Below are 21,342 nucleotides of genomic sequence, written 5' to 3' on the forward strand. Positions count from 1 at the left end.
CACTGCTGTCTTCGTGTATCATTCACTCGATTCCCCTTGGAAACCTGCAGTGGATAGATTTAGCTCCTTTTGATATAGATTGTTTAGAGAAGACTTAATTGACTTGATGCTTAATTTGGAGCGAGGCCTGATGTTTCATTCAGCTCTCTGTGTGCTCGTGCCACAGCAAGCAGTATGAGTGGGCTTTAGAGGCCACGAGAGCGATTCAGCAAAAGATATGAGCCACTCGTGTCGACCTGCGGGTACATTTAAGGGATTTTCTAAGCATGTTTCTCTCTGTTATTCAGGATCCAGCAATGCTCCCACCTGAACCGCATGCCAAGTGAAAAACTGGCTTCCGTTTTCTCCTCCTGCCTGTTCCAGACTCGAGGACAAACCACACAGGAAATTAGTGTGGTCCACGACCTAATCAGCAACTACATTACGCTTTTCAGTGTAAGTCTGAAATGTTCTTGTGTTTTGTTTTGTTTTTCTTTTGCGTTGATAAGCACGAAAAACCGATTGGACTGAGCTCAGCTGCTTGACATGGATCTTCCTCCTGTACCTTAGATAACATCCAGTTTTATCGCATAAACACACATTGCATAAGTTATAAAAAAAGGAAAACAACCAAAAAACAAAAACAAGACGGTTGGTACATTCAGTAATATTCAACTCAGGTTATTGCCGCGTTGTGTTATTGCCAAATGTGCGCTGCACAGACAGGCGGCACAGATCTCCAGAAAACACAGATTGTATTAATAAAGGAAAAACAGGTCACCTAGAACAAAAAAGTAACAGTGGAATCTGTGGTTCAGGACATCTTTGGTTGAAGTAAAAACGAGCCCAGCCTTGTAAAGCTCTCTTCGGTATGTGTGGAGTCTTTCTGATATCACCGATATATCTGATGCTATCTTTAGGACTCAACGGCCATTTTTTTTCCTTTTGTTTCTTGTTTTCTGTTGTTGGGTTAAACGGCTTTTAACTGTGATTAAAGTTAATGTGCTGTTTATCTGCTGTTCCTCATGCCTGGCTCACGTGATTATAATCTGGACTTTTGCTTGATAAACAATATAAAGAAATGCAGATGCCTCCATACGATCCTCTTATACCTGAAATGACCTTAGCAGATTAATAATAGTCAACCACTGCAAATAAATGACATAAATAGCTTTCTATTTGTGGTTTAATATATAGAGAATTTTAAACATTGCAGAGGACTTTGAACTGTAGAAGAAGCAAAGACATCCTCACCTTTTAGACCTGCTTTGCTTTGAGCTGAGCTTCAAACCGACTACATTTCATAGAATGCATCTTACATGAATCAGTCTCTCAAGTTAAAACTTGTCTGCAACCTCCATGCGACTAAGAAATATCAGTGGTTTCCATGTGATTGCATTGAATGTCTTCACACACTAGTTACCGTGACACACTTTTGATTGGATGGTAATTCCCCAGGTTGCCTAGTTGGACCAACATGCTTCAGGTAACTGTTGTCCAACTCGGACCGACAGCAATCACTCTCAGACAGATCTAATTTATAAATGCAGATAGATTGACAACATAATGCAATTAATTAGAGTCACACTTGAGTGTAACTCATGTGTGGCGCCTCTCTTTGCAGTAAGGCACTTCACTCAACTGGTTGCCCACTGGGTGTATTCCCATGATATTCCTATATCTTGGGAATTCTCCACACCGTGAAGGCAGCATGGTGTTTTCTGTGTTTTTAAAGGATAAAAATCTGGCCTTCATTTGAAAACTTGGTGAAGAGTCGGAAAAATATAGATCTTATCCTGTGAACGCTGTCATGTTTCACAGAGTCAGTGTCAGACGTGTTTATCATTCATCCTGTAACACAGGATAGAAGCTGTAGTGAATGTGTAGACAATCAATGGCTGAGTAAAAAAAACAAAACAAAGTATCCGGATATTACCATATTGCATATCTAAACCAAGCTGCAGGCATGACTTTATTTACACACTCTTACTTACAACCATCTGGGGAGCTGAAGTGTTGTTGCCAAATCTCCACAACAGGCTTGACTTTGCTGATGTGTGGATGGGAAAGAGGGGGGGAGCTCAGGATCAATGTTACCCTTGGAGAGCCGCCTGGCTTATGGGATACGCAGCACCGACTGACTGTTAATTCCCTTCGGAACGCCCGGATCCCTCTTTTTCTAACGCAAAAGGAGGTTCATTCACTCCAAATCGGTTGGAGACGCCATCATTCGCATGACAAATAGCCATTAAGCCCAACCAATCATGAGCCCAATAGCGCCGAATATGCTCAGTGTGACCATAAAACGAGTGAGACGCTTCGCCAATTAAAGCACCAGTTCTGTGGTGGCGTCCGTCGACGGGGCCCATTATCAGGCCTAAACACACACACTAACACACACACACACATGCGCGATGAGTTTCCAAGTTTGTTTGGATATTTTTTTTCAACCCCAATCTTTGCTGCGACTCGTATAACTCCAACAAAGGAGATTGTTCTCTGAAAATGATAATGATGTTTAAAAAAAGCAGGATTGGAGAAAAAAAAGTCATTTCCCACACAGAGCTTTATGAAAGAAGAGAGTATTCTGTGTCGAGCACTCATCGCAGCCAACTTTCTCTTTCAAAATGAGGTTTTAGAAGTGTTAGCTGAGCAGCTCACTCTTTCCCAGGTTTAATCTGCTCTTCCACGTATTGCATTTAAGTGCTGAAATTAATATGACCATCATAAATGGCTGCAGGATTCTATCAAGCAAGGTGATGTTTCTCAAGTGCAGTTTACCTGATTAGAAACTTTTCTCTGGCTCAGTCTGAATTGACGTGTGTTTGTGTGTGTGTGTGTGTGTGTTTTGTGATGTTTCCAACAGGTCAGTGAAGACCAGGTGCAACAGATGGAGAGAGAGAATAGCTTCATCACACGCTGGAACGACAAGAAGGACACGACAGTAGGTCGACCCGCAGAACCCGAATGGAAATCACAAATGGGTGTTCAGTGTGTGTGTGCATTGATTTGCCTGCGTGCGTCAGGGACTCTCAAATGTGGGATTCGTTTGAACAGGTTTCCTGTTTTTCTGGCAGAAATGAAGGGAGAGGCAGGAGCAGGCGGGTGAGGAAAAAGGGCTTTGTTCCTGTTAACCTTTACAGCAGGTACTTTATGCCTGGATGCCTCAGCCGAGAAAAACATTTGGTTCAGATAACTGCGGAGGAAAAAAAAAAGATGAAATCACATGCCGCTGCTGTTGTTGAAATCTGAAATAAGTTGTTTATGAGCGCTCCTTTCTGCCCCTGCCTTCCTTCCTCAGCCTTGTCCGTAGGGTTTCACAACAACGTCGGCTGCTCTGGGGCAAAAGAGTTACTCAGTGGAAAGCAAGTGCTATTAGAAAGCCGTCGGAGGTGAAAATTGGGATGACGTTTTGATTTTGGATGTGAATTCGGAGGTCTCAAAATAGGAAAGTTATTAGTTTTTTCATTAAGAGCAATTATTTAGTGTAATTACAAGTCAGCGTGGAGAACATTTCTCTGTGGAGATAATAGGTATGTTTATTTTAGGGATGATTTGAAATTTTAGCAAAGTTAAACTTTGCTTAAAGTCATTTAATGTTACATTAACCATCTCGTTTTACTGACTCGGTTTGATCGTTTATGATCACTCGCTGGCTTTGCTGTAAAGGCCACTGCCAGACTGTGTCTGCTGAGGCCGTGGAGCAAAAGCTAAAGAGCAATTGAAGTCGGTCTGCGCCTGATAGGAAGGTGAAAAGTTTAAAGCAGTAAACTGAAATGTCCATAATATTGATCTTTGTTATGCAGAATCACCTTCCAGTTGCACTCCACTTCTAGAAATATGGAAAAAGTTGGTAAAGATGAGATTTCCCACCCACAGATAAATGCCACCCTTGTGGTTATGTATGCATGGGGTGTATTTATAGTGATGTGTGGCTGAGCTTTACATAAGCCATCATGTAAAAATCAGTACTTCAGTTGCATTTTTTTTCAATAGGCTATCTGAAAATGGTAAAAGCTGCTTTTCAGCTCTGGGTTGTTACAAAAAGGGCAGAACTCTATTAAATGCACTCTATTAAATGCATCATTCATCCTTTTTTTTCTAAACAGCAACTGTTTCAGGGATAATGTTGCATTATTATAAAAACCATCAACATTCAGTCTATAGATTCCTCTGGAGTGGAATTAATCAACAAACTCAAGAATGTGAGAATTAATTTTATCCTGAACGGGTGGGTGCTGCTTCCATCTCTGCAAAGTCGAGCAAACCTTTATAAAGAGAAGCAGCTAAATAAAGCTCCCGAGACACAGGAGTAGATTTCACAAAAACCTTTCATAAGAGCATGCTGACCTTTGTTAATTAGCACTAAAGTATAACGTAGAACTGAATCTAATGGAATATAGTTACTAAAGTATTGGGGGAAAGAGAAATCACCAAACTGACTGGGGTGTTGATGCCAGTTTTCATGTCAGTTCATCATAAAAAGCTTTAAACAGTGTCAGCCAGCATGGCTGTAGTCTAAAGAAGATTGTTTTTTCTGTATGCACTAATCCGTTTGGTGGTATGGCTGTGTCCTTAGCTGACAGGAGTGTGTGGTCTTCTGCTGCTTCAACGTATTCAGAGATGCTCTTCTGCATACCTTGGTTGCAACAAGTTTTTATCCGAGTTGTTGTTTCCTTCCTATCAGCTCAAAGCAGTCCGGTCATTCTCCTCCTAGTTTATTCATAGGAGTGGTATCATCTGGTGTCGACTGGCATTGAGGGTTACTGTTATCTACCAGGACTTCCTCACTGGTTGGACTTTTAATGTGGCCGAACTGACGTCACACAGATACATGCAGGCATTTAGGGAAGGAAACTGAACGACTGTGTAGCCTAGGCAGAAGCTGAAGTATGAATAAGAAGCTTTGCAGGACAAATGGCTCTTGGGTTTGCACTTGAAAACCAAGAGACGATTGTCTCACAGGACTCGGGGCCCTCCAGGTGAAGGTTCTGACCTCATCTGTTTCATCTTCAAGGAAGAATAGCAAGAAGAAACCCAGCAAGTGGATAGTATAGTTCGACTTAGGGAGTGAGTAAATCAGTGATATAATGAGGTGCGAGACATTGTCATGCCTTTTAAATTCGAAGTGCCACTTGAAAAATCGATGCTTGCATTTACAGCCAGGCCGAGGATGGCTTTGGTTGGAGAGATTAGAAACGGCTTCCTTCTTTACTCCATAATCTCCTTAAAACCCTTTAAAACATTTAAAACTTCCCTTTTCTTTTCTCTACAGTAATCAGCATGTTTTTTCCCCCTTAATTATCTTGCAGCCCACAGCTGTAATGTTTGTAAAGTGGTCCCGGTATTACTCCCAATACACAACAACGAAGGGGAAGGAGGAAAGGAAGATGGCCCCATATCTGTGTGTGACATTTTCACAATTACAGCTTTAGCTCCATTGGTTTGAATGACTGTAATTTTTGTGTCATTTGAGGGCCACAGGAGTAAGAAGTGGCTTCCTCCCTCTTATCATGCGATAGTTCTCCCAGCACAAAGCCAATAATGGACCTCAGTTCACCTGCACATTAAAATGACAAAAGAAAAGTAACTGTAATTTCAAGATATCTAAGAAAAAGAACCCTTGTCGTGCCCACTTAGTTGTTAATTCTCTAGAGACAGATTACTGCTCCCGCTGGACTGCCAGAAATCCAGATTAGGTGCTACAGCTATGACCCTGTACCTCAAAGAAATAAATTCATTTTCACGTTTTCACTTAACTTTTCTAGTTTTTCACACCGTCACTTTTTAATTTGATGAGCAGAGGATTAAAGCTCCAGCACTTGGAGAAAGGTGCTGTGATTTGTACCGACAAGCGAGACATTACTTGGAATTTGGCCTCTTTGATGTCGGGCAGATTTTAAAACTCTTTTTTTATTTTGCATAGCTTACATTGAATTAGAAACCTCTCTTCTTCTCTTTGTGTTTCTGCAAGTGAAAAATGAAAGTGAGAGTTACGGGGATTATTTCTGAAACATGCATGTTTCAGATCATCAATCAAATTTTAATATTACACAAAAACAACCTGAGTAAACACAAAATTCAGTTTTTAAATGATGATTTTATTTATTAAGGGAGAAAAACTATCCAACCCTACCTGGCCTTGTGTGGAAAAAATAATTGCCCCCTAAACATAATAACTGGTTGTGCCACCCTTGGCAGCAAGAACTGTAATCAAGCGTTTGTGATAACTGGCAGTGAGTCTTTCACATCGCTGTGGAGGAATTTTGGCCCACTCTTCTCTGCAGAATTACTTTAATTCAGACACATTGGAGGATTTTTCATCATGAACAGGCTGTTTAAGGTCATACCAAAGCATCTCAAACAGATTTAAGTCCACACTTTGACTAGGCCGCTCCTGAACTTTCGTTTTTTTAGGCCATTCAGAGGTCGACTGATAGTGTGTTTGGATTATTGTCCTGCTGCATAACCCAAGTGCTCTTGAGCTTCAAGGCATGAATTGTACATGGATTTCCTGGTAGTTTTACTCCAGATGTAACAGGAATCAAGCCTTCCAACAAGATCAGCTTTTGTCTCGTCAGTCCAGAGAATATTTCCCAGAAGTCTCGGGGATCATCAAGATGTTTTTTGAGATGTGCCTTTGTGTTCTTTTTGGTCAGCAGTGGTTTTCTTCTTGGAACTTTCCAGTGGATGCCATTTTTGCCCAGTCTCTTTGTTATGGTTTAATCATGAAGTCCGACCTTAACTGAGACAAGTGAGGCCTGCAGTTCTTCAGATGTTCTGGGTTCTTTTGTGACCTCCTGGATGAGCCATTGATGCTCTTAGAGTATTTTTGGCAGGTTGGTCACTCCTGGGAAGGTTCACCACCAGAGATGGGCAGTAACGCATTAGTAACATGTTACTGTAAACTGATTACTTTTTTCAAGTAACGAGTAATGTAAGGGATTACTATTGCAAAAAAAGTAATTAGATTCCTGTTATTTTCCCCGTAAGCATGCTGCGTTACTGCGTTACTAAACCGTCATGATTTTGTTCGTGAGAGTGTCTCATGACAATGACGTAAGCACGTGCGATGTCCGTGGCAACAACAGATGTGTGTAGATCGACAGTGGATAATATGGAGTGTTGGAGAGAGTACGACCATGCAGCGTTTAAAGCGTGGACGTACTGACATTACTTTAAGGTTTAGTTGACAAAAACGTTAGTGTCCGCTGTACAGTCTGGGAAGAAAACTTCTTTCTACAGGGAAAAATTAAACTTCAAATCTGAGCAAGCACCAAGCACGCCGCCACAGGAATGTGAAATTCACAGAGAAACCTCCGGATCCTCCCACTGACATGACCGCTATGGCACCGGGCAAACCTCTGCCTGCTCCACTCCTGCTAAACGTGAAAATAGATTTAAGAGCGACTGGACTTAGTGCTGCTGAATCTTTGATTTTATTTATTTTTTGCTGTGTATTACTTGCATCTATGTGAAAGAGCGAGTGTAAACACAAAAAATTATTTTATTTTATATGCTGGAATATGCAGAAAATAGGTTTAAATGTTAAACAAATTTCTTCAAGTCAACGACTGTTGCCTATAATTTAATTCTTGCTTGATGCAATGGGCATAAAATCAAAAGATTAAAACTCATTAAACAATTTTAAAAAGAGGCTTCCCATTTGATTCAATTTTATATGATGGATTATGCATAAAAATAGAATTGGGCTGAAAGATCTATTGCTTTGTTTATGTATTTAGGTTGTGTATCTTGTTTTTAAAAAGTAACTTAGTAACTAAATGCTAAATGGTAAATGGCCTGTATTTGTATAGCGCTTTACTAGTCCCTAAGGACCCCAAAGCGCCTTACACATTCAGTCATCCACACATTCACACACTGGTGATGGCAAGCTACATTGTAGCCACAGCCACCCCACTGACAGACTAATTACTTAGTCTAACTAATTACTTTTTTCAAGCAACTTGACCAACACTGTTCACCACCGTTCCAAGTTTTCTCAATTTGTGGAGTTTGGATTAAGGGACCCAAAGAAAACAACCCCCACAACATTATGCCAACAGTAGCCTGAACCATTGGTATACGGCAGGTATAAGTCATTTTGTTTATGGCAAATTCTGACCCTACTATCTGAAATTTGCAGCAATGCAGAAATCAAGACTCATCAGACTAGGTAACATTTTTACAAACTTTAATCATCTAGTTTTGATGAGCTTGTGTTAATTATAGCCTCATTTTCTTGTTCTTAACTGACAGAAGCCCCACAAACCTGCTTTTTAAAACTTTGTTTGTAAGGCATAGCCAATCACACGAGGCTTGGTATAAATGCAGGGTAGCCTTAAATTGTAAATGCTGTTTATGAATTGATGGGCTGCACTGAGGCCCAGTATAAGATAAATATTTTTGAACTGGGAATCATTCAAAACCAATCAAGTAGGACCCAAGAACAGAACAGCTGGAGATTAGTGTAATCTCAGCTGTGTCAAGATTGGAAATATTGGAAACGATGACAGCAAGCGAGAGCGGTTCTGTTCAGTGTTCAGATGTATGCCATGGGAATAGATATCACTGTATATGCTGTATATGAATACCAGCAGAAATGTAAAAATGCTAAAATGTGAGTAAATATCTGCCTGTAAAACCACCTACATTTTCAAATAAATGTATACAAAAAAAAAAACAGTAGGTGAATGAACACACAGCATTATGATTTAAAAACGTCAGGTTTCACTTCACAAACAGCAGGATTTTGTAAAGGCTTTTACCCTGAATAAACATATTTCCTTCTCTTTTGTGTGGTGGTATTTCACTCGCACAAGACTCAAAGGATACAAAAAAAGACAGTGGCTGAAAACCCATCTCTCTCTCTGCTGGGTTCATTCTTGCACTTGTGTTTTTTTTCTCCATTGCCATAATAACACATGAAAATATCTTTAGGTGCTTCTTCAAAATATTTTTAAACTGACAGCGCACTTAAAGTTAACACCTGAGGAAAGCATTTCGGTTTCGGTGTAGGTGAAACATTCGTCTTTCTCTCCCACCTTTCCGAGCGCGCCTGTCTCACACATGTTCTCTTTATTTAGCCGGGTTTTGCATTCCATTAGCGCTACCAGGATTCTGTTTGCCTCCGGCTCTCAAAACGACCTTTGCTTTTTCGAAAATCCTCCAACCATTTCTCGCCTTTCTCTCTATTTAGATTCATGCCACACAGGAGCAGAAATTTAGAAGAAAATGATTCCAATTAATCGTGCTTCATCGATGTTGGGATTCAGCTGATGTGACTCTTTTTGCCTCTGTTTGTCCCTCCTCAGTTTGCTCCGGCTGGGGACTTGATCTTTGAGGTGTACCTGGAGAAGAGAGAGCCAGAGAAATGCTGCTTAATCAAGGTGAGAGCGTGGACATCCGTACTGCTCCTGGTGTGTATTTGTGTGTGTATGTGCACCTGCTTTCCCAAAGGTCCTGGTAGTGAGGTGAAAAAAGATGGGGAAGGGGATGGAGGCAGGTGAAGCTGGAGAAAGGATGAGGGTGGAAAGACTGAGAGGCAAGGGTGGATGATAGAATTGGGCCGAGACGTCCGTGGTTTTACCTGATGGGAGTACCGCACATACGAACTAATCAAGAGACGTTTGATTTAATTGTTTGAGTAATTGCATTTTATGAGATAGATAGGCCTGTGCAAGTTAGGGGCGGTTTTTTAAATTTTGTTTTTAACAGGGTGACAGCAGGGCTCCAAGGGTGCACAGGGTTACAGAGCAGCACCATGCAGCGCAGTTTAACATTAATTCTTCATTTGTCTCTGTGGAGCAAAGTGGCGCGTTTCCTTAGTTCAGTGCCGTTCATAAAGAGTCAACTATGTAATCTGTGCACTGTGTACATAACTGAGTGGGATATTTGTGTAATAAATGGTGCACATTAAGCAGTGAAAGGCTCTTTCAAGACAAAGATGGTTGAAGGCACCGAGCCTGATCCACAGAGCTTATGATCTAAGCTTTTATATGCATAGTTTGCTTACTTTGTGTGATCGTTTCCCTTTATGCATTTATGGTAGGTCTCCCCCAGCATGCGGCCCACTGAGCTTGCAGAAACGACGCTGAATATGAGGAACGTCGCCGTTAACGCTGACGACTTTTGGACCACCTTTGAAGTCATTGAAAATGGAGAGCTAGGTATGTCAGGTTACTAACCACTAAACATCCTTCTTAGAAATGTTTGATTATTTCCACAAAAAACTCACAGGAGTTTGAATATATCAGTGCTTTTTTTAAGGACTTTCTATCTTAGGCATTGCAATGTGATAATATGGATAGAAAAGTCTGGTCAAAAATTTCAATTTATTTCAGTTTCATTTATAGGACGCCTCGAGGTGCTTTATATTGTAAGTTAGAGCCCCTATAATAATACAGAGAAAACCTCAACAGTCAAACAACCCCCTATGAGCAAGCACTTGGCGACAGTAGGAAGGAAAAACTCCATTTTAACAGGAAGAAAGCCGGAAAATGCATCGGAGTGATGCTAAAGGTGCGCTACGGGAAACGGTGTTTGCAAACTGGGGCACAGCTAAAATTATTGTGATCGTGTGCAATGAACTTGTGATCTTGTGCTATCTTGTTGTGTTAAAGACGGGGACTAGCTCTGCAATCACTTGCAGTCAGCTCTCATTTATTAACCAGCTTCGTTGCATGAAGAATGCAATAAAAAAGTAACAAGACAGAATAAGTCTGCTGTTAGTTTGGGACTAAAGGGGGTCAGGTTGTCAGTTTCCTGTTTCCCTGTTGTACAGACACATCCCAGACAAGTTGCTCTTATTTGGAGACTGTTTGGAGACTGGTTGCCTTGTGATTGAGAGGGGCAGCTCCTTGCAATTGGTTGAATGTGAAACATTTCACACCAACAGCCTTTCCTAGTGAGAAGATTGTCCTTTTTTGTTATTTTTCACTCTAATGTGTCAAAGTCATGAGTCATAAGTTTATTTTTCCTGTGAAGTGAGCCCAGAAAGCAAGCTTTTTTGTCCTCAACTTACTTGAAGGTATTTTTATTTGCTGCCTTATTTACAAGTCACTTTGAGTTTTTGTTTTATTTTTTAGTCTTGGTTGGTTTGGTTTGGATGCTGACAGCAAATATATTGAGGTTTGCTGTGATTTGTAAATGGTGCAGTCACATAGTTTGTCACTATGTGCAACACATGTAGCACAGTATACAGACATGGTGTGGGCATGAGTAATATCTGTAGACGTCACTACCTACTTACACAACCGAGCACACTGGGAAATTAGCCAATCATCAGATTTTATGTCTGTTTCTTGTTTTGCTTGATTTAAATTATAGACAATCTGAGGTGCTGTATCAAGGCCCAGCAGAGCCCAAGAATAAAAGCATTCAGCTGGAAATTAGTATAATATGTCTCTAACTATTGAACCTCACTCCACTATAACTTTTATGTTACTTTAATCAGCTTTTAAATATAACATGTAGCTCTTTCCCTCAGACTATCCAAGCTTGTGCAACAACAATCTTCACTAATTGCGACTTCTTAGAATCCATCTGGAGGAAATAAAGTAATACTGAAGAAACACCTCTTTAGCAATAAATACTTTCTGTTGGGATGAAAAGGTCATTTATTCTTTAACTGAAATGCTACATTCACAAAGACAGAAGTTTTTATGTGCACTGATCTTTGTGAAGACTTTTGCCTTTGACATTAACGTCGGTTAATGTCACGAGGTAATTTACACATGCTATGGATGTTATTATCATATGCAATTTCCCATCTTTTTCTTTTAACCCAGCTTCTGCTTTCATTCCTCAGTGCTATCATTTGGCTTTGACTCCAGACTACTATGAATAAAACTTTTATACACCTGCTGCATTACAACTAAAGGACACTTTTTCTCTGTGACCTCCAAATTTTTTGAGTAAAATGTGAACTTGCGTTATAAATGAAATGAAAGTTTCACTCTAAACTTTTCTGCCGTCACGTTCTCCGTCGGTCCAGTTAACATTGCATCACCTTTCAAGTGGCCGTTTCCATTTAGGGGCACATACAAAGATCACACTTCCTCTTATCCGAGGACCTCGTGAGAGATTATGCGATCTCTAATGAACCAGCACCTGCGAACGCGGCAGCACGCAGGGAAATTAGCCAAGCATCGTCAGTTTGATATGCACATTAATTAATCATCCTTACCGTCATACGTCATAAATTTCCTTCATCTTTCCTGCATGATCAGCCTAGAAAGATGACCCACCTCATCCTGCATTAATATGCACTGAGGCCACCTCACGCACTACACATGCTGCATTTGATCAGAACGCGGTATACGTCGAGAACGGGGCGGGGGGCCTACAGACGAAGTTGAGCTTTGTCGCGAAGTTGCTTAGCTTGCGCTCCCCCGTGCACCTCACTGAGCAGTTCACTGAAAGTTTACGCCTCACTCTTGTGCTTGTTTTCCTCCTCACAAAGTTACAGAGGACGAGCCGTCCTCTTCTAAAAATGAAGGTGTGTTGAATGCTGAATATATTTGCTGAAGGTTCAGCATATTTTCTATGCCAAAACAATACGTCTGTGGAACAGTAAATAGTTAAGCGATTTCGAAGGCGGTAGCGTGACAGGTTTTGCTCATAAAAGCATAAAGGAGGGAGGGGAAGTGCGTTAATTAGCCATTTTGGAATATAGCTACCAATAAACACTGTTATCGAGGACAATAAGCAGAAAAGGGGAGCTAATATTTGTGGGGAAATGAGGAACTAATTCCATGGCCTGGGCCTGCAGAGATTCCAGGGAGAAGATAAGCCCACTGTTATGAATAGGTTATGGCATTGTGGCTCTTTTTTTCCCTTCCTCCTTTATTTATTTATTTATTCATTTATTTTTGAAAAACCTCCTTTGGTTATGAAAAACAGGGGAGTGTAGAGATGGAAGCATCGGAGCAGGGGTGGTGGTACACAAATTATCTTCCTTTTTTTGGCTGATAGCGTGTACCCTGTTCGCCAATTAGGAGGAGATAATAGGTCTATTTTGCACATGAGTGTGTTTTTATAATCAGGCCCTGATATGCTGTAGATAATTTAATCTGTTCTGTGATGAAACTGGGGGGGAAAACAACATAATTTTGGTATTTGGCTAACTGGAGTTTGTCATGGATTTTATGATGTGGTTTTGTTTTGTGTGTTTATAATTCGTGTGAGATCACAGAACACAAAAGACCAGGTTGTTGACTTTTATGACCACTTTAGTTTGTCTTCAGACCCCTACCATCTTTGCTAAATTATTATTAATTAATTAATTCATGTATTTTTTTTTAACAGAGCGACCGTTGCACCACAGTGAGAAGATTCTTGAGCAGGTGTTGGAGTGGAGCTCCTTGGACTACCCCAGCTCTGCTTTTCTTGTTATAAAGAAGTTTGTAGGCTTCAGACTTCTTGGGAAAGGTAAAGTATACTGTAATAGTCAAAAATGAATGATGCTGTTAGCAAAAAGTCATGAATAATTAGTTTAAGTAGTTTGCTGAAAGTAAGTGACAGCTAAATGTAGTGAACTCTAGATAAGCTAGTAAAAGTAACACTTTAGCATCATTGCTTTTGAGTACAAGTAATTTACTCAAGATTGATAGTTAAAATTAAACAGCAGCAATAACTGATAGGATAAATGTAGCTGCGATAATGAATTGCTGAAATTAACAAAAATAAAATGTAGTGAACCCTGACATCTACAAGTAAACAGCTGTAATAGTTGGATAAAGTCACTGTTTTTTTTTTAAACTTCTGAAAAAAAGTACATCCTCTATAGATTATCAGGACTTGAATGAAGGCTCTAAGATTGGGTGCATACAGTCTTTGATGAAGAACAACTCACGAAGTGTCTTTATTTATTTAAAAAGCCAGAAAACTAAGTCTTACTGCTTTCATAGGAAGTAGTTTAGTTATAGTTAAGCAGCAGCCATGTGCTGCTAATCAAATGCACTTGACCAATGCATCATCGGCAAGTGTGAGCATTAAAAGGTAGAACAGAAGTCTTGAAGTTTGCTGGTCTGAAGGAATCAGATGTGTGTTAACACGATGCTAAGCAGAAACGATCTTAATGAAGCAATTGTTGCTGCCCATCATTCTGGGAAGGGTTATAAAGACATTTCCAAACAATTTGAAGTCCATCATTCTAGAGTGAGAGATTATTAGATTATTTACAAGTGGAAACATTCATGGGCTAAATGTCAGACTCTACAGGCCTCAATTAGCATGTTAAATGTTAAAGTTCATGAAAGCACATTTAGAAAAAGTCTTAACAAGAATGGCTTGTTTGCAGGTTCGATGGAGGATGTCCCTTTTCTCTTAAAAGAACATGGCAGCATAGTTCAGGTTTATAAAGTTGCATCTAACAAACCACAAAACTTCTGTGTTCTTTGGACAAAGAGGAGAATGTTTGACCATAATGCACAGCACCACATTTGGAGGAAACCAAACACAGCATATCAGGACAAACACCTCATACCAACTGTGAAGTACGGTGGTGGAGGGGTGAGGATTTGGGTTTGCTTTGCAACCACAAGACACTAAGTCTACCATAAACTCTTCTGTATAATACCCACAAACCTCCAAGAACTCAAGTAACACTTTTAAGAAAGTGAACCAAAATTCCCCTACAATGAGGAAGGAAATTATTTAAAGTTGTATTTAAATCAATTCAGAACCTAATAAGGAAGAGATCATTCTTTTTATTATGTTCCAATACGTTAAACTTAAAGTTTTAGAGCTGAAAGAGAATGTGATTTCTTTTTGACATGAGTCAACTGTAAGTATAGCTTGAAGTTAATGCTAACCCTTTTGTTGCTATTAGCCACAGTTGTTAGCGGTTTAAACATTAAGCTAAAGCAGTTGATAGGCCAGGCACTTTTAGTTATAGGAAATAGTTTGATGAAAATTAAACAAAGTAAAAATTCGCAACTAAGAATGATGGTGTTAGTGCTGTAAGTATTACATAAAATTATATAGGTATATGAAATTACAGGGGACATTAACTAACGGTGGTTAGCTAAGTAAATAAATAGTGATTGATAAAACTCATGTATATATTTAGCCGTGTGTGGATTAGAGAATATCCCCCAAAATTCAAACTTGTACGTGGTTATAGATGCAAACCTGTTACAGTTTGTTAGCTAAAGTGAATGGATATGTAGTTGAAGCAGGCAGACACAGTAATGGATAGATGCCCTTCAGTGAGTACAGTTTTAGTTTAGTTTGCTTAATGGACAAAATGTGCAGCTTGTGTGGTGGTAGTATCCAACCAAACCTGTTTATTATATGTTAAATCATATATTTTACTGAATTAAAAGCATTCATTAAAAATAAATACAGGTCAACACATTTGTGAGCAAACCCAGAGCCCCTTCAATTCTCTGTTTCACAATACAGCGTTTCACTGTTTCACAACAGATCAGAGGCATTTTCTGAAAGGCGACTATCTGAAGTTCAGTGACGGATGCTCCAAACTGCTGTCAGGGCATAAATTTCAGGACAAGTATGTTGTGCTTCATTCAGAGAAGCTGCTGCTCTACAGGGATATCAAAGTAAGTGCACTTTTGCCTTAATCTGCCGTCACATTTACAGCAAACACTCGCCGCCATGGAAACACAGTGTCTCCGGCGAACAGAGTGCGCCTTTAATCCCGGGGTAATTTAAAAGGTTATGGAGCTGCTCAAGAAAGCCAAAATGTGTTTGAATGGATCCGATACGACTACGACCAAACAGACCAAAAATCCAGCCGGTCTGCGCTTCGTCGCCCCGGCAACGTGTTTGTCTCAAGGTTCGAAATTTTCAAATTAAGAAGGAAAATTTTTTTAAAAAAGGGAAAGAATGCGACGTGTGCTTCAGAGACGACCAGCAGAACCGAGCTCCCTAGAGGGCTTTTCCTCTCAGCACATTTCTGCAGAAACATAGGATTCGTAAAGAAGTGTGAAGAAGTGTTAATAATTGATGGGGGTGCAGTAGTTCTGGCAGTAGGCTGGGGTGGTGAGGGGTAGGTGGGAGGGGGAAATGGATAAGGTTGGTGTTGTGTGTACGGGGAGGTGTACTTTCACTGAAAGCTTCATTTATTTATTTATTTATTTTAAGGTCGCACCAGAGTAGCTAATTACTGCATAAATGCAGGGGAAATTAGAAGTGTTACTGGAACTTAATTGATATTCCTTGGCCTCTGCAATTATTGCCAGGTCTGTACTTAGTGCAGATTATGCTGGATGAAACACTGAATGTGTGGTGGGTTGTGATGTGTAGGTGTCAGAGGCAAAGCTACAACTTTGATTGCGCTCGCTTTGTTCTCTTTCACTTTGTTCTTTGTCAGTTGGAAGAAGAGGTTTTTGCCGGTAATGATTTGTGTTGCGATTCTGTGGAATGGCACTTGTTGGCATTTTATTGTAGTTTTAATTATTTTGGTAAATTTAATTATTTTTTCCCCCCTTGAATTTAGATAATTATTCAAAACAATATGCGGTTTTTCCTTTGTACGCCTCCATTCTGGTGGCAGCTGGCAGTCGGGGGCATCATGTTTCGGTCCATCCGTCAGTCCATCTGACCATCCGCCCATCGTCTTGAATCCGGCATATGTCGAATGCCTAGAGGGGATTTCTTAAAATTTGACATAAGCATTCACTTTGGCTTGAGGAAAAACTGATAAGATTACGGTTGTCAAAGGTCAAGGTACGTGCGACCTCACATTCTGGCCTCACGTCCGTCTCATCCTTTTGAGCGCTTCATCCTGGGAGGACCTGGAGGGAATTTAATCATGTATGGTGCAAGCTTTCTCTTAGACTCAAGCAAACTGATTTGATAGTTAAAGGTCGAGGTCACAGTGACCTCACAAAACATGGTTTGGCCCAGAACTCAAATATTTATACACGAATTATGACAAAGGTTCCCGCTAATATTAGAAAATAAGGAGGTTTTATATCCAAAATGTCAAAGGTGAGCTCTTTCCTTTCCTGACCATTATTCAACACCATCACTCAGGAGTAGAGTGTTCACCCATTGGCCACTTTATTAGGCACGTCTCGCTGGTACCGACCTGGACTCCTTTTTGCCTTCAGGACTGCCTTAAGTCAGAGATTTTGCCCCATGTTGACATAGCATCATCGCACATTTGGTGCAGATTTAACATTCATGATGTGAATGTCCTGTTCCACCACATCCCAAAGGTGCTCTGTTGGATTAAGATCTGGTGACTGTGGAGGATGTTTGACCCTACCATTTGACTGTAACATCGAGACTTGTCAGACCAGGGAACATTTTCCAAATTTTTATTGTTCAATGTTTACTATCACTGGTTGGGTCTTCATGTGCCTCAAGGTTTAATGTGTTGTCTATTCAGAGATGCTCATGTCCATAAAGAGAGGCTATTTGAGCTACTGTTTCCTTCCTATCAGTTCAAAGCTGTCTGGTCATTCTCCTCTGACCTCTGACCTCAAGATGTCGTTTTCTTCCTCTGAGAACTGCCACTCATATTATATTGGTATTTTCTCTTTTCCAGACCATTCTCTGTAAAGCCTAGAGATGGTTGTGTGGGAAAATCCCCAGCAGATCAGCAGTGTCTGAAATACTCTAACTAGCATGTGTGGTACCATTCAAAATCGCTTAAACTCCCTTTGTTCTTCATTCTGTTGCTCAGTTTGACTCCAACTACATGCTTAAATAAATTGAGTGGCTGCCACGTGATTGGCTCATTAGATATTTGCATTAACAAGTAGCTGAACAGGTGTACCTATAAAACTGGCCACGAGTGTCTCTGTGTTTGTTGCTGAATGCAGTCTTTGCTGTGCCACCGTACCCGCTCAAAGTGTGTTTGGTTTGGTTTTGCAGAGCGCTAAAGCCGAGAAAACAATCCCACTGAAGGATGTGAAGTGTTACCTGGGCCTGAAGAAGAGGCTCAAACCTCCAACCAAGTAAGCAGCACTCACACATCCTGTATAATAAAACATCCTCCTTAAAATTGTATGACTGAGAGAAGGATTTACCCTTGTTTTTTTCTCCTGTACTGGAATAATGTAAACATCCCGATTCGCAATCTTGTATACACGTCTTGATTTGGTGCATGCTGTTAGTTTTCATCTTCACTGTTGATTAGCGAGTACAGCTGCAGTGGAATTAATTTGAAAGCACTGCTTTTAATACCTGATGCTAGGTTGTTTAAAGCAAGCAATAAACTGGGGGGAAAACAGAAATCCACTTTCTTTAAACCACAGGACAAAATGCCTAGAAGCAAAAATGTAAATAGTACACCGTGTTATTTAATTCACGGGTTTCGTGAGGGAGATTTTATTTTTTTATGTTTTGGTTCTTTGACTGTTTAAGTGAAATGCGTCCGCATCTCTGCTGATAAAATTACAGCTGCAAATGGACAAAACTAATTTGGAATAGCGGAATAGGTTTTAGTCATAACATGGAGCAAAGCATCTTCTGCAGCCTGTATAATTCCAGGAAAATGGATGTTCTGCCTTCCAGCCTGTGCTGAAGTCCTGTGTTGTGCCGCTAATGTGCATTTATTAATTTGCACCATTGTGTTATTGTTCCGCCACCGAAGGGCCTTCATTGCCTCAGAGATTTTACCGAAAAAACACAGGTCGCTTTCTCTCTTCCGCCGGTAAAACAACAGTGGCACAAATTCTCTGCTGAATCGCAGACACAACTGCCTGTGTCACCGGGGTCAGGCAACAAATACAAAGCAGATTTTGTGATTTTTCCAAACCCCCTGTGGCCATTTTTCTGGCATATTTGCATGTCGGTAATTCATCTTTACCAAAAATGGACGCTGCATTTTTATTCGACCCAGCGTTTTGAGTGTTTTGCCCTGTTAAAGTTTATTGTTTATTTGATTCCCCTTGTGTCTTCACCCCTGTGTTTAAGTCTCCCTCACCCTTCATGTGTTTCTGTCTCTCATCATGTTTCCTGTTTTATTTTGAAGAGGTCTGGTGTCACATGTTCATTGTGTTTAGTTTCACTTCCCCTGTGCCGTCATTATGTTGATTCTAATCAGCTGTTTTTCCAAGTTTTTCCATGTTCAAGGTTTTGTTCTTTGTCTATTGTGTTTAGCATTTAGTTTTTCCCAGTTTAGCTCTAGTTAGTTTAGCCTCAGTGTGCATCTGCCTTTTGTTTTGTACCTTTTCCCAGACACAAATAAACATCTCGCCTTTTGTTAAATTATAGTTTAATTCCAAGTTTTGGCATTTGAGTCCTCTTCCTCCCACCACACATGCATACATTCTTACCAAATCCGTCCTCCTGGAAGTGACGCCGTACTTCCTCTTTCCCTTCCTCTACCCTTAAAGTTTTGCCACCCACCCCTTCCCCAAAACCAGGGATGTCAAACAGATTTTACATCATGGCTCACATACACCTCACTTTAATATTAGGTGGGACCAATGAAACTCTCCATTCTGTCAGTGTAAAGAAGTTTAACGACACATTAGTGCCTGAGATATCTTAATATGTGAACAAGAAGGACAATTTCAACAGTACTTCACTGTTTTTCCACATGATGAAGAAATGCTGCTGTAATCTGAAATCTTTCAGTCTTAAATTGTAAGAAGTAAATGTGTAAAATTACAGGAAAAAATCCTGGTAGCTCGATGCCCACATGGTCCTGTTATTATAAAACAGAAAGCTTCTGTTAATTCACAGAAAATGTCCTTATTTCTGTGGACCCATTGTGAAAAACAAACAAAACCAAAAACAGACATTTTTATAGTTGATAGTGAAAAGACGGGAACGTTTCTGTTATTTAATTGTTTATCTATTACTTAATTACTTTGGTGTAGCATGAATAGCTGTACGAGAGGTCTTTGTTAGTATGAAAAGCTGCAACACTTCTAAAAGTAAAAAACTTTATGCTTATCTTTACATGTTCCAAATGCATCCAGTGGGGCCGGATTAGAGTCGTTCCCAGGCCATTTCTGGCCCTCAGGCCTTATGTTTGACATCCATGCCCAAGACCCTCCTGACCCCATCTTATTTTTCACTGTAATGAAATTCATTAAATGTAATTGCGTTTTAACAAATACAAATTATTAAACTCGGTTCCTGCAAGTAGAAAAACATTGCCGCCACTGTTTTATTTTAATGATCCTCTGTTATTGGAATTGATGACACACGCCAGCGCCGCAGCATTTCTTGTTGGTCAAACAAAGAGGACATTTATTCGAGAAGCCAAACCCTATATTTCACATCGTGCGATTATAATTCCTCATAATTTTCCCCGTGTCGGACTGTCGAGTCGAACAAAAAAAAAAGTGAGAAATGAGCCCAGAGAACGATTGTCTGCATTACGAAGTCCTTCAGGGCGAGGAAAACCGGATAAGAGAGCAGGAGTGGGAGACGGCGAGAGAGAGATGAGGGGAAAGAGGGACAGACAGAGAGAAAGATGCAGGCTGGTATCATATACTGTTGAGTGGGCTGTGGGAGAAGTCATACAGCGAATAAAGAAATAAAGACAGAGTGCTGAGGAGAATGGAGAATCATAGTGAGAGGGTTAGGAAGAGGCAGCGCTCCAGTACCTCATTAGGTTGAGGTCTATTTGTGAGCGGCCTACTGCTGGGCTGGATCTGCTGCCCTCACTCACAGGAGTGGTGCTCCAGGCTGCTGGCTCTCTCCAACCCCCCCTCTCTTCGCTTTGTTCTTCTCCCTACTTTTCTGCTTCTTTCAGCTGCTGCTGCAAAGGTTTTTGAGGAAAGCGCATTCTCTAGGAAGGTGGTCTTTTCACCTTATGTTACCCCCGCGCAGGTTAATTTACACCGAAGCGCACACGTATCCACGTATCGATGGGCTTTTGAGTGCATGGAAATCGTGGCGTGTGGGAAGAGGGTCGTTCCTTTTAGCTAACACCGCAGCTTGGTGCAGTAAACCATGTTCGTATGATCATCTGTCTTTACCCCCAGCAGATTCGCTCACCGCTCCAGCATGTCAGAAGTTCTGTGTCTTTTGCAGCCTTCCTAACAAAATATACTTTAAGGCTTATAGGTGAACAGCGTGTGCTCTGTGTATTGTACAGTTTGGCCCAGAGCATATTGATGTCTGCTCATGCATAAACATGTGGGCTGAAACTGCACTAATTAGCTTAATTAATTCTACTGTTTGGCACCCAGTGTTTGTAGGGAACTCTCTTTCCTCTTTGGATGTTCGTGAAAAGGTTTTGACCTTCTACTATCTTTACAGTACTTTCTCAAGTTGTTTAAAGTTGTTTATGTGAAGTGGGATTTTTGAACGTTCGCCGTTTCTTTTACAGAAACTTGTGAACCCTGTTTTTGAATTACACCAGTATGCAGGAAATGGCAAATTTAGACTTGCAGAATCCCAATTTCCAAGTCTGAACTGTCTCTTCCC

The 21,342-nt window shown here is 40.5% G+C and overlaps 1 protein-coding gene across 5 annotated transcripts in view; it reads left to right on the forward strand.

Annotated features, from left to right (window-relative positions):
- arap2 (ArfGAP with RhoGAP domain, ankyrin repeat and PH domain 2) overlaps positions 1–21,342 on the forward strand; it is a 159,537-nt gene that overhangs the window by 128,885 nt on the left and 9,310 nt on the right. For all 5 annotated transcript variants that reach the window (XM_019354343.2, XM_005454399.4, XM_005454400.4 and 2 more), the window contains 7 exons: positions 288–435; positions 2,846–2,923; positions 9,294–9,368; positions 10,031–10,148; positions 13,288–13,410; positions 15,409–15,542; positions 17,827–17,909. In XM_019354343.2, the coding sequence (XP_019209888.1) occupies positions 288–435; positions 2,846–2,923; positions 9,294–9,368; positions 10,031–10,148; positions 13,288–13,410; positions 15,409–15,542; positions 17,827–17,909 (759 nt within the window). The remainder of the gene's footprint in view (positions 1–287; positions 436–2,845; positions 2,924–9,293; positions 9,369–10,030; positions 10,149–13,287; positions 13,411–15,408; positions 15,543–17,826; positions 17,910–21,342) is intronic.

The sequence above is a fragment of the Oreochromis niloticus genome, linkage group LG3 (genome assembly GCF_001858045.2).
Source record: "Oreochromis niloticus isolate F11D_XX linkage group LG3, O_niloticus_UMD_NMBU, whole genome shotgun sequence".
In the NCBI taxonomy this organism is placed as follows: Eukaryota; Metazoa; Chordata; class Actinopteri; order Cichliformes; family Cichlidae; genus Oreochromis; species Oreochromis niloticus.